Here is a 14029-nt window from a genome sequence, read left to right on the forward strand (position 1 = left end):
CATATTCATGTGACCTGCCGTGGAGAGGCGGGGTTATAATGTAACAATTTAGGTCCTACAGTGTAACCAATAAAGTGTTGCTGATAACCCTGCGCATCTGGTCGCCGCTGCACCCTCCCTTCGTGTCGCAGCTGATTTTAAAAAAAGGAGCCCAACCTCGGACATCAAATGATCAAATGATCTGTAACGGAGGCGCCGCCAGAGGGGGACGGGACTGACTCATAACACATTCATATGAGGTGCGTAAGCTTGTGGCACATTGAGAGAGGAGGAGGAGGGGTGAATACTGTAAATTCCTCCAAAGCCGTGAGGTGCTCTGGGTAGGATTTGGTACAGATCGTGTGCTTGTGCTCTGCGAAGGATGCAACAGGATATTCTGCTCGCACAGGAGAGGTTGCTCTGTTCACCGTCCCCGTAGTTTGTGGACCGAGGCGCTGGCCTGTTGCTAGGAGACCTTTTGACAGCTGGGAGCTTTTTTCTTATTATTTTTCTTCAAAGTGACACTTAATGCACTAAGGGTATCTGCTTATCTGGCAACCCAAACCTTCCCTCCTCCTCCTCCTCAATTCAGCTCCCTCGCGCGCTTTTCGTGCGTAAATCCTAATTGTCTTCTGTGCGTAAAAGACAACATTTGCACTGTGGTCGTTTTCGGTCAGGAGATTACAGTGTTTTGCAGGGAACAATGGCCTAGTTGTTGCGATTATCAGATCCTAAATTTATCCGCCTTCCGGACGTGTTTAACCTCTCCCACTGCTCATTTTTTCACTTGGTAAGATAATTTTTAGATATATGTTATGAAAACCTCGTATTCTAACAGCACTGAAGACATTTAGGGAGACAAGGAAGTTATGATTTCCAATTTTATTTGCTTTTGATCACACGTTTTTAGCATGTGTTCAGCTGGACTCAAGGGTAATGTAAGTAACACTTACCTGTGGCTATACATCTGAAGGTCAGTCGTGAATGGATCGATAAGTAAACCTCACTGAGGATGACACCTAAACCAGCAGTACACTCGGCTCTATCAAATAAACTGCAAACATACAGAGGCTTGCTTCTGTAAAACAGGTGTATGAGAAGACCCAGGTCAGCTTATTATTTGTACACTAAGCGAGTGGGGTTTCAATCAGAGTATCCAGAGCAGCTTGGATTTCCGAGTGACCTCTCTGTGCTGCTGGACATTATCTGTGGGATATCAAGATTCAGGTGTGTAGCACATTATGTCAAGGTTGTAGCTACACCAGAAGGACTTGGTGTAATTTGGACTCCCAGCTTGTTCAGAGAAGTGCTGACCTTGTTGATTCACTTCACTGAAGCCTAGCTGCCTGTGGCTGTCGCAGTCCCCGGGCTTTACAAGAAAAGGCCTTCAAAGAACAGCTCTAACAATTGTCAAAGTCAACAGAGAATGGAGAGAAGGGAGAAGTCAGCATTAGGCGTAACGTGTGGTAGCATCCCTTCACACGTCGCACAGGAGGCTGTCACATTGTGGCTTTGTTGAGTAGATGGACTGAGTGAAGCTGACATGCTGTTCTGTCCTATCAGGCTGATGTATGTGCCCAGTGAGGAGACTACAGTCCTCAGGAGCCACATAGCACCTCCCCTCCACCTCCATCTTAACTTCCTTTGTAAGAGGGTATGCCTTCTGAACCGAGCCTCAGGTAGGTCCGCACATCTAAAGCTCATGGCAAAAATAGACAATAACCCTTAAGGAACCGTTACTGTGTATGCACCTCCTGTGGCTTATCAGGAGGTAGAGCGGGCTGTTCATTGATTGGAAGGATGGTGGTTTGGTGTACGCATGTATGGGTGAATGTGGCTACTGGTGTAACAGTGCTTTGAGTGATCAGCTAGACTAGAAAACTGCTATGTTAATGAGAATCCAAACACAGAATCAACTGACAGTTTCAAACAATGCTGACATTATTCACTTCTTTATTTTAAGCTGAGAAAGATCTATTTAGGATCGATTTGTTGTTCAATAACCGTGCTTGGAGAGCGCAGGCTCTACTAGCTTTCTCTATCTTTCTCTCTCTCCTGGACTGTCCATTCAGTGTCTTTTTTTATCTAACTTAATATATGGATGTAGACAAGGTTATACGAGCGACAATCCACCTATCTACCTAAGAGCCCAATCCGTTGTACCAAACCTACTTACTAAACCTTCAAAAACAGGTCACAGTTGTATTTTCTTTTAGTTTAATCAAATAGAAGGAAACATCTTTTTATTGTGTTATCAGGGAGTCTTTTTTTAGCAGCAGGATGCTGCACGTGGGATTTACTTGGAAAAAGAACTCCAGCATCTACACTGATTGCTTCATTACCTAGCCTTCCGACTCTGTGGTTTATTTATATGTTTAATAGTTTTTGGACACTAAATGAAGCTCGGAGGCAGGGAGAAATAATCAAGTGCTGATTTTGGCCTTTTCAAGAAATAAGAATATGTTGCAATAAACTATTTTCAAACTGAAATCTACTTTTAGCCTTTTAAAGCCAACATATATGGCATCGTAACATTTCTGACTGTTGCAGTCCTTGCGGTGGTACTTTAAGAGTAAACATTGGTGTACTTTAAATTTTAAAGCTGTTTTACACATCATACTTGGGTAATTAGAGAAAAAATAACCTCTGATAACATTATTTCTTTATTTTTTTGTGAGCTGGTAAATTGCAACTTTTGTAACACAAACAAAATATGACACACTGTGAAATGTAGGACACAGATTATTTTGCAATATGACCCATTCTGAGGGCAGTTTTGTCCTAATATGTTCATTTCATCCTTATACTCTCTTCTTGGAATGTAAAAACCTTTTACTTTAAATTATGGCAATCCCCCCCCCCCCCCCCCCCCCCAAAAAAAAAAACAAAAACAAACCTACCAAACAAACAACCTGAGTCATCTTTTATCCTACCTCAATCCCAGAGCGCATTAACGCATCCGCCCACACACACGCCCATTATTTCCTCTGTCTTACACCCCATCACCATGAAGGTGACAGAGTAAGCCTCTTGGCAGGCAGCATAATTTAAAGTGATGGCCAGGACTGGAAGTGGACATAGATGGATTTGGGTGGACAGACTGGCTTATGAATGGGCATAAGCGGAGAGGGACTGAGGATGAGTTGGAAAATGGGGTATATTTGCTGTTACATGGATCCTCAGCTTTCTGCCAGTCGGGAAAACTAATTTTGACATGTTCTGTGGTCAGCGCGTTTATCCTGTCAGCTAAACTGTGAGATAGACGCTGATGGGTAGGAAGCGCTGTTTTTGTAAGGGTGGGGGAATGGCAAAAATGTAAATCATGGCAAGCCATTGATTGAGTCACTTGTCTAAATTTCTGATGCAGTTTTAACAATGGAAATTAAAGATAACTGAATAATGGGGTGTATGCACTTATGAATGTGTTTGTATCTTGTGGGTGGGACTGATTGAAGGGTTTTAGGCTATTTGATTATATTATTCAAATTATTGCTAGTCCTGTGGATGTTTATGTTTAATATTTTGCAGCCTGGTTAATCTTTTGAGTGTACCTGTTCAGGGACTGTAGATGGAAATGAACTAGTAGCGCGATCTGATAAACACCACCCTTTTTTCTTACGAGATCAGTGTTTTTGTGCATAGTCTTTGATAAATCATCTCATAAACTCATATTTTATTCACAATAGAATATAGAAAACACATCAAATGTTTACATTGGGACATTTTACTATTTCATGAAAATGTTAGCCCGTTTTGAATTTAGCAACACGTCTCCAAAAAGTTGGGACGGGCATCCCGAAAGGCTGGAAAACTAAGTGTTACAGAAAAACAAACCAACTGGAGGAACATTTAGCAGCTTAGTGGGTCATCTGGCAACAGGTCAGTGACATGAGGTGCACCATTCTGCAAAAACCTGTGTCTACATATTGTGGAACAAATTCAGAATAATGTGCCTTGATGAAAAATTGCAAAGACTTCAAATATCTGATCATATGTTTTATTGTGAATGAAACATGAGTATGAGATTTGCACATTTTTGTTCACATTTTACACAGCATCCCAACTGTTTTGGAAATTCACTTATATTTGTGCATATTCTATTCACAGAAAGGGATGCTTTGCCACTGTTTTATCATAAATAAAAATATGGGACAAGCTTATGTGCCAATAATGATACTAACCAGAAAAGTTAAAGCATGACCAAAGTCTTTACATTTAATTCTGAGAAGGCTAATGAATGTTGTAGATAACAAATAATGTAATTATAAAGCAGATATAATAACCTCATGGAGGCAACAAATGCCTCACTAGAGAAAAAACCAAGGATAAATAATTACAATTTATCGCCTGGGAATCATTAATGTTCAAAAAGCCACACTAAATTCTAGGTACAGGGACATTAAATTCATATTAATATGGACTGGACTGGCATGTAGATAGCACTTTTCTGGTCTGACTGCTCGAACCATTCTACTCTATAAGCCACATTTAGCTTTTTCACACACTAATTCATGCAGCACTTAAAGACACACCTACAGCCATTTTTACAATCACTAATTAACCTAGCATGCATGTCTTTGGAGTGTGTAAGTAAGCTGGAGTACCCAAGGAAACATGAGCAGGCAAACAAGCTAAGCAGGCCCCAGATAATCAGGAGATTTAAACCAACTGCACCACCATGCTGCCAAATTATTCAAAAATGTCTTCATCCTCTGGGTTTTGTGGCCACTTCTAGAGAGTTTTATGGCAGAAAACCAACAGTTCCATATAGTTCAGTAAAAAACAAGAAAAATCAGCCTCACGGTGGTGGAAGAGAAAAAATAGGGTATCGTCAATAAGAGTAATCCTGTGTGGACTAATAATAGTTTTAGCGCGTCTGACATTTATAGTAGTTGTCAATACGTGTCTGAACACCAATAGTAAAGTAATCAATGGATACTGATATAGTTGCAGTGGTGTGGTAAAAGGTAGAGGAAACTGGGTTAAGAGATACTTTATGTATGGATAATAATGATACAGCAAGCAACGTTAGCTTGCTGTAGTTCCTTAGCTTAATTCTTGGAGTGTGTGTGAGAGCATTTCATTTCAGTTGTTTGGTGTGATTTTCACCACTGGACATGGGGTAAAAAGTTATGATTTTTCATGTATTTGCTGTGCACATTACATATATTTAAAAAAAAAATAGAGATTTTTGTTAAGGTAGGAGTTTTACATGGATATATGTTACTATTGTGCTGTCAAGGTGGTTAAAATGAATGGAATTGTTTAGATTTATTGTAAATGTTTGCTCACAGAAAAGTCTTAATTTGTTTTAATCCATCTGTGGTAAAGGATAAATTATTATTGCTTATTATCATTAGCGCAAAATCTTTGTCTTACCTAGTAAATCCACTAAAATCCAACATCTGTTTTGTATGTCTGTGTGTTGTACACCAGTAGGGAGATGCTGACAGGACAGAGGCTCTGCCAGTCAAAGTCGCACCAGGATTCGGTCCTCTCTGCCCTCAACCAGCAGAGGAAGGATGGCCTGCTGTGTGATGTCACTCTGGTTGCCGGTGAGCAGAAGTTCCACGCCCACAAAGCCGTCCTAGCAGCGTGCAGCGATTACTTCAGGGTGAGTCTAGTTCATGTTAGAGATCTCAAAAACAATTCATCCTGCCAATAAATGAAGTTCTTGAGCAGAGTAGTAGTAGAAGTGTTTGGTTGGAAAATTGGTCATGTTTGCAAGCCCACATGGTGTATTATATGTCACACCAACTGCTACACGTCTTTCACTAACCCACCTGGAACGAGCCCGAGTGTTTGATACCTTTTAAGCCACATACGTTGCTTTAGCTAGGCTTGTGCTGTCAGACAGCCAGGCAGGAGATTTCCTCAGATGGGCCGCACAGGGAAAAGTGCACACATGAGATTTAATTCAGGGACACCAAGCAGATTAGAAGGTAGAAATTAATCCCTGTTGAAAATGAGAGGCAGATTAAATATGTCCAAGTTGCCCGGGGATTATTCCTCCCGTGTGTGTGTGTGTTTGTAGGGTTTTTTTTTTTTACTTCTGTCTGAAGAGAGTCGAGGGTGGGCGAGTCACACTCCTCTCCTCCTTTTGTTCATCCCCTTCACATTTGTTCTCCTTTTGTTCTTCGGCTCCTTTTTTAAATGCCGCTCTTTCAAGTCCCAGCTGAGCCGAGCAACACTGTTGTTCCAGCGCTCGGATTATTAGATCAGCCTGCTACAGTAAGCAAGAAAAACTCACTCCGCTCCTCTGTTCCTCTGGAGCAGCCTAACAACATTATGTTCATTTTGTCATCTGACTCCACCGCTGGGTTTCATTTACTTCATTTACTGAGGAGATGAAGGGGCCTTGTGTGGGGAATAGCAACTGTGTTTTCCCCCTCGTTCCACGTCTCAGTCTTCTCACACTCAGGCAAACACCTGCACACTTTGCAGTGATTAGAACACATTATGTAGTCCAGCGGGCATGAGGGATTGTAATGAAATACCTGACCAAGCATGAGTTGTGTACCTGGAACTTATCCTGAATGTGTCACCTGCCTCTTCCAGTCCCATCACATTACTAAGACGTCTGGACAGCTTGGCGAGATACAGCCACAATCAGTCACACCAGCCTCACAAGCACACCGCTGACAGCGAGAAAGTACCCACACACAAAATGTTGTCTGTTCGCCCATCAGTTAGAAAGGAGCCTTTACCAAAAAACAGTCACTATTTTCAATAGAAATGTCACAAACTACACTAAGTAAAAGTCATATATTGCTTTGTGACAACACTATTTAAAAGACTGATCGGTATTTCCTGTAGATCATTTATAGACGATCTCTCGTCTGTCTAATCCAATATAGCTTGATTTGATAATGGCATCTGTTGTAAGTTGATCCCTGTGAGGAAGTTGGTGCGTGGGGATTCAATGTATACTGTGCTATTTGTAGCAAGCTGTAAATAAGTGGAAATAGATTCACTGCTGCATACAAAATTGAAGGTTTGTGAATTCCCCTTTCAGGTATTTATAGTAGCAACAGCTTATTTAGTTTTTTCTTCTGAATACTTTAGAAAAGGAGTTTGCAGGTACTACTGTGGCACTGATGTCGCATTAGGCAGTTGCATTGCATATTATATATCTCCGGACTGCATGCACAGAGGTACAACACACTACATGGACTGCCTGTGGAAAGAGTTGAGCTCTGTTTAACTGAGCTGTATTGATTTCATTTATGAGAATTTGACACTGTTGGGTCTGTGATTCCACAGGCCCCACGGGTTTAGAGACTTATTCCCGTTAACGAAGCAAGACGAACAGCAATCGATCGATTTTACTTGCTAGCAATGGAGGCTGGTCCACCAGGCTCTTGGAGCTGAACGCTCCTCACCTGTTTCCTAGCCAACTTCAAATAAACAGCCTTCCTTGCAGCCTTTTTATTGAATACAGTTACAGTTTACACTGGCACCACCCATTGCGGTGTGTCGGGCCCTTGTATGTGTGTGTATGCATGTGTGTGTGTGTGTGTGTGTGTGTGTGTGTAGGTGCCCGTGAGTGTGTGTGCTTGTGTTTGGGGGTGCATTTGTGTGACCTCCTGCTCACCAAAGGGTCATAAAGGCAGGAAGTTTACTAAACAAGAAAACAGAACCTTCACATAGGATGTGTCCCTATAATAAAACACTACAGCCTCCCCCACCATTCAACAGGCTGGGGCGGGGGTCAGAAACAAAGGAATGTCTTGGATCATACAGTTTGAACCAAGACTTACAAATTTAAGTACAATAATGGCAACATTTAATAATTTGACTCCAACAGACACAAGCCTGAAATGTTCTTTTCTTTAAAGCTGTAGGTACAGTGGGGCAAAAAAGTATTTAGTCAGCCACCGATTGTGCAAGTTCCCCCACCTAAAATGATGACAGAGGTCAGTAATTTGCACCAGAGGTACACTTCAACTGTGAGAGACAGAATGTGAAAAAAAAATCCATGAATCCACATGGTAAGATTTGTAAAGAATTTATTCGTAAATCAGGGTGGAAAATAAGTATTTGGTCAATAACAAAAATACAACTCAATACTTTGTAACATAACCTTTGTTGGCAATAACAGAGGTCAAACGTTTACTATAGGTCTTTACCAGGTTTGCACACACAGTAGCTGGTATTTTGGCCCATTCCTCCATGCAGATCTTCTCGAGAGCAGTGATGTTTTGGGGCTGTCGCCGAGCAACACGGACTTTCAACTCCCGCCACAGATTTTCTATGGGGTTGAGGTCTGGAGACTGGCTAGGCCACTCCAGGACTTTCAAATGCTTCTTACGGAGCCACTCCTTTGTTGCCCGGGCGGTGTGTTTTGGATCATTGTCATGTTGGAAGACCCAGCCTCGTTTCATCTTCAAAGTTCTCACTGATGGAAGGAGGTTTTGGCTCAAAATCTCACGATACATGGCCCCATTCATTCTGTCCTTAACACGGATCAGTCGTCCTGTCCCCTTGGCAGAAAAACAGCCCCATAGCATGATGTTTCCACCCCCATGCTTCACAGTAGGTATGGTGTTGTTGGGATGCAACTCAGTATTCTTCTTCCTCCAAACACGACGAGTTGAGTTTATACCAAAAAGTTCTACTTTGGTTTCATCTGACCACATGACATTCTCCCAATCCTCTGCTGTATCATCCATGTGCTCTCTGGCAAACTTCAGACGGGCCTGGACATGCACTGGCTTCAGCAGCGGAACACGTCTGGCACTGCGGGATTTGATTCCCTGCCGTTGTAGTGTGTTACTGATGGTGACCTTTGTTACTTTGGTCCCAGCTCTCTGCAGGTCATTCACCAGGTCCCCCCGTGTGGTTCTGGGATCGTTGCTCACCGTTCTCATGATCATTTTGACCCCACGGGATGAGATCTTGCATGGAGCCCCAGATCGAGGGAGATTATCATTGGTCTTGTATGTCTTCCATTTTCTGATGATTACTCCCACAGTTGATTTTTTTCACACCAAGCTGCTTGCCTATTGTAGATTCACTCTTCCCAGTCTGGTGCAGGTCTACAATACTTTTCCTGGTGTCCTTCGAAAGCTCTTTGGTCTTGGCCATGGCGGAGTTTGGAGTCTGACTGTTTGAGGCTGTGGACAGGTGTCTTTTATACAGATGATGAGTTCAAACAGGTGCCATTCATACAGGTAACGAGTGGGGGACAGAAAAGCTTCTTACAGACGACGTTACAGGTCTGTGAGAGCCAGAGATTTTCCTTGTTTGAGGTGACCAAATACTTATTTTCCACCCTAATTTACGAATAAATTCTTTACAAATCCTACCATGTGGATTCATGGATTTTTTTTTTCACATTCTGTCTCTCACAGTTGAAGTGTACCTCTGGTGCAAATTACTGACCTCTGTCATCATTTTAAGTGGGGGAACTTGCACAATCGGTGGCTGACTAAATACTTTTTTTGCCCCACTGTATATAAGAACCAGTACAGTTACCATTTGCCTTATAACAGAGTATACTGAAGTCAGATGTGAGGCAGTCTGTCCCATAGCCTAAGCCTGGCCTAGACTGGGCAACAAGACAATGGTCCCAAGCACAGTAACAAGTCTATAACAGAACAGCTGAAAAAGAAAAGAATCAAGGTGCTGCAGACCTCAGCCTGACTGGAATACTGTGCTATGCATATATAAATACCCACTAACCTCAGTGTACTGATGTATTAATATTGTAAAGAAGTATGGGGCAAAACTGTATCACTTATCAAGTTTTTCTAAAGGTGCTTCTACAAACTACAGAGTGATGCAGATTCAAATAAAGAATTTTGAATCTTGAACATTAAAAATGTAAAGATGCAGTTGAATCATTACTACAAGGTCTTTCTTTATGAAGTAGAAAGGAGAACAGAGTGGCTGTCAAGAATAAACAAACTGTTGCTCTTAATCATTTGTTTATTTATAGCAATCAAGGTTCAGATAGGAACACTATAGTCAAAAAAAGACTTTTATTTTAATCTCCTGGAATTTATGTTATTATCCTTTATTTATCCAGGTGAAAAAGTCTCATTGAGGTTAAAATGTCATTTTCAAGAGAGACGTGGGCAATAGGGCAGCAAAAGTTACAATTTGATGGCATGGGCAACTTCCCAGCCCTTCCATGTGCACTGGCACAGAATTGGGCAGGATTCAAGGACACAGACAGATTAAGTCAAATGCAGCATTAAACTGTGTTCATGACTCATATAGAGTGGGTTGTCTGCCTATCAGAAAGTCAGTGATTTGGTCCCTGGCTCCTCTGTCTGCATGTTGAAGTATCAAACAAGATACTGATCCTCAAGCACTTTGTAAGTATCGATACCAGTCCATCCAAAACAGGAGCTGTGGGTTGCAGAGTGGCTTGCAGATGAAAAAATGTGCTCCAAATGAGATTTGCCAATTATATATAGGGATGGGTATCATTTAGGTTTTATCCGATACCAGTACCAAATCGATACTTTTGAAACGGTGCCGGTGTTTAAACGGTGCTCGAACCGGTGCTCGAACCGGTGCTTAAAGAATGGAGAACTCAAACTTTGTCCAACAATCTCTTATGTTTAGCTGTTTTTTTGTAAAAAGATAACAATGTTAGCCTTTTCTGCAGCTATAGGGCATATATGGTATCACTCTTGGCTGGAAGCAGTGCTTAATCAATGGAAAAAACACCAATTTTGTCTAAAAACCTCTCATGTTTAGCTGTTTCCCAGCGCTTTGGGGTCCTTAGGGACTAGTAAAGCGCTATACAAATACAGGAATTTTACGATTTTGACCGCTTCGCCTTGGGCATTTTTAATCTGTAGCTCTGCTCTAAAAGAACGTACGTACCTGGGCCCGCCTACTACGCTTGCAAAGGTAAAATGATTGGCTAGAATCCAAAGTGTATGACATCTCAGGAAAAATAAAAGCACCGAAATAAACTACCGTTTATGTCAGAACTGGTGTCATAATGGCACCGGATACCGGTACCCATCCCTAATTATATATCAGCTGATATCCTGGGTTTGTGGTGAGCTTTCCTTTATGTTGTGCTCTGTGAGCACTACTTTGAAACATATTAAGCATCTAAATCCAATCACAAAATCACCACGCAGTTTACCATAGAAATGCTGACCATGTTTATTTCTTTCTACTGAGGCAGTTAAGGACAGGAAGGTTAAATTAACAAATGAATGGTTTTCACAAGTTTTTGTGCACACTCTTAAGTAAAAGTCTAAGTACTCTGAATCCTTGTAAACCTTCCTCATTTCTTGGCACCAAGAACGAGAGCAGTTGGCAGATTCAGTCCAAATGCACTGATACACGCATTGGTCTTTAAAAAGCTTAACAGCTGAGCCTCTGGCAATTTAACAGCTTGCAGCAGTTATGGAGCAAACATTCCAATTAAACTTTACCAAGCAGTACCAAAGTGTAGACATGTCTCGTTTAATACTATTTTCTCTGATCTAAAGGTCCCAGCAACATAGGAACATAGGAAAATGCCAGAAAAATCCAAAGAAGAACAAACAAATGCAGTCTGAAAGGTTTATAAGAAAATTCCACTGGACACTCACAAAGCAAAAACACAGATTAAATTGGAGAATGTCTTCCTAAATGGGATATTGTTGTTGTATATGAAACTACTCCACTTTTTTTTTAATTACTGTGCACGCTCATCATAAAGGTAGCCAGGTAGAGGGCAGAACTAATTTCTTTTCAAAGTATTGGAAGACCAGCATACATTTTTAATGTAAAATTCAGTTAAAACAAAAAGAAGACATTTTTGTTTCTCTATTGTAAGATAAGAATCAGTGTAAAATAGAAATATTAAAGTGAAGTGCCTAGGGCTGCCACAAACGATTATTTTGATAGTCGACTAGTCACCAATTATTTTTGCGATTAGTCGACTAATCAGATCATCATCCATTGGACATAAAACGTACAGCTTATTGCACCAGCAGCATCTGCTCTCATATAACTATCATTAGCTTCCAGCTTTAAGTGTTTAAGGTATGTGCTAACTAAAAATAAAGACAAGATGATAGTTTATTAAATTTTAATGAAATTTGCAGATTGTTTCGGTTTAATAAACTCCTTGCTCTCTAAAATATAACAGGACACCGGAGTATATTCTCGAGCATCTCACACTTCTGATAATCAGCTGTCTGCTTGACGTTTATTCAGCTGTGTAAAAACTATAACTTTAATCTCAGCCAAACCGATTTACTCAGGAACAAATAAAACACGGAACAAAGCCAAACAATAACATTTTTAAGTTATCTAAGTGACTTATATATGTTTAACCTGAGTAGCGAAAGACAGGTGTTCTCACGGGCTCTAGTGAGCCTAGCCCCCGGCTAGCAATCGAGCTAGTGGGTAACAGACGTCTCTGAAAACGTCGGAGCGCTTTTGAAAATATGTGGTGTCTTGATAAACTGAGCAGATATTTGAGGTTTACACAGCTACATTCTCACCTGAAAATGTGTTAAACGTTTATTTTGTGACCCAGAAAGAATAATAAGAATAACATTAAAACTAACTAGCTGCCGCCATTGTTGGAAACTGAGCTGGGCCGCGCTATGAATTCTGGGACAGAGCTACTTCTTCTTCTTTGGGGTTTAACGGCAGCTGGCATCCTTGAACATGCAGTGCTGCCATCTTCTGTTTCAGTCCGTTATTACACTCTTAAATCCTACTACTCATTCCTGCGTCTTTTGGGATCTTACAAAGCTTCAAACGACGCGTCAACTATTAAATCAGTTGTCGACGATTTTGATAGTCGACGTAATTGTGACTAGTCGACTAATCATGGCAGCCCTAGAAGTGCCCCAAAAAGCAAAATCATCCATTTACCAAATACAGTCAACTATTCTTTTTGGTCTTTTCTAATAAACATACTTGCAAGTGTAGTCTCCTTCCCTGGAGATAAACCACTACTTTTCTCAGACTGAATACTGTAATTTTTCACTGGGTGCGTGAGGAAGTCACGAGTCCTCTATGGTATGATCAGGCCAAGCAGGCACACACAAATTTTGCCAGCGGGTCAGGCTAACTGCAACGCTACACCCCCACTGCAGCAGTGTGTGAAACGACTGCAGCGAGCATGGCTCTGTGGCGCAATGTGTCTCTGCGATAGATCTATATCCCAAATCAGGGTAGCCATCCGTCACCACCAGTGCTCCCTGAGCTCCTTCACCAAGGTCAGGAGCGCTCATGCTGAAGGCACACAACTCTATGAGCACTTCTCAGGGTGCCCTGTCTCTGTATATCGTAGGCAGTCTATATTGTTTGTCCTCCACTCTTTACTTCCTGCTTGTGTCTCAATGCTTTTTTGTGTGTGTTTTATGTTCTTGCAGACAGACCAAAGCTCAGCCGCTATCACATCCCGGGTGGTGAATCAACAAGACTGAGCTTTGAAGACAGATACGCAGACACTGGTTTAAAACTCAGCGTAGCCCATTTCTCACATCATGCTCACAATACAGAAGGGCCATTTGCCAGAGAAGGGGGTGGGCGTTGGTGCCTGGTGAAAGTTCATGTGTGCTATGAATCAGGGAAAGCCACATTCATTATAAGCGAAATGAATGTGGCTTTCACAACAGAAGGAGATCCTGCGATAACCAGGCAGCCCGGGGGCTTTTGAAGCTTAAAATGCTGTCACACACCAGCGTCTCAGTGGAGATAGAGTGGAGCGACCGTGTTGCACATTACACTGTGATTAAAAAGATACTTTAAAATTGCAAGTTAGCTAAGATCACTATCCTGAAAAGCAAGGAAACTTTGGATACAGAAACAGCTGGAATTAATTTTCAAAAGCGGTTTAGTGGTGCTGTTTGTCCCATTACAGGAGAAACATTGAGACACCACATTTAAAGATGGTATAACGTTACTCTAGCTCAGAACTCAGGTGACAGGTAGCAGATGATCGTCATCATGGCCATGCTTAACCTGTAAAACTCCTTCTTTCTCTCTTCCCCTCAACACTGCTGCGCACTGCTGGTTGGCCGTGATCAATAGCGCTGTCATCCCTTCATGGTGTGACACCAATCAATAGCTTTGA

At 41.6% G+C, this 14029-nt stretch overlaps 1 protein-coding gene across 4 annotated transcripts in view; it reads left to right on the top strand.

The window, feature by feature from the left end:
- The first annotated feature begins 75 nt into the window (after positions 1 to 75).
- klhl32 (kelch-like family member 32) overlaps positions 76 to 14029 on the top strand; it is a 35679-nt gene continuing 21725 nt past the window's right edge. The window contains exons 1-3 of one of the 4 annotated variants that reach the window (XM_086310532.1): positions 76 to 239; positions 1543 to 1658; positions 5416 to 5593. In XM_086310532.1, coding sequence (XP_086166658.1) covers positions 1636 to 1658; positions 5416 to 5593 — 201 coding nt within the window. In that variant the 5' untranslated portion in view covers positions 76 to 239; positions 1543 to 1635. Of the gene's footprint in view, positions 240 to 323; positions 770 to 1238; positions 1659 to 5415; positions 5594 to 14029 lie in introns of those variants that run through there. The other 3 variants (XM_086310533.1, XM_086310535.1, XM_086310534.1) reach the window with 3 other exon arrangements.

Source organism: Aulonocara sp. 'chitande type north' Nkhata Bay, linkage group LG11 (genome assembly GCF_057382095.1).
Source record: "Aulonocara sp. 'chitande type north' Nkhata Bay isolate Kocher_YH1m ecotype deep benthic linkage group LG11, A_spYH_male_GT1.1, whole genome shotgun sequence".
Classification (NCBI taxonomy): Eukaryota; Metazoa; Chordata; class Actinopteri; order Cichliformes; family Cichlidae; genus Aulonocara; species Aulonocara sp. 'chitande type north' Nkhata Bay.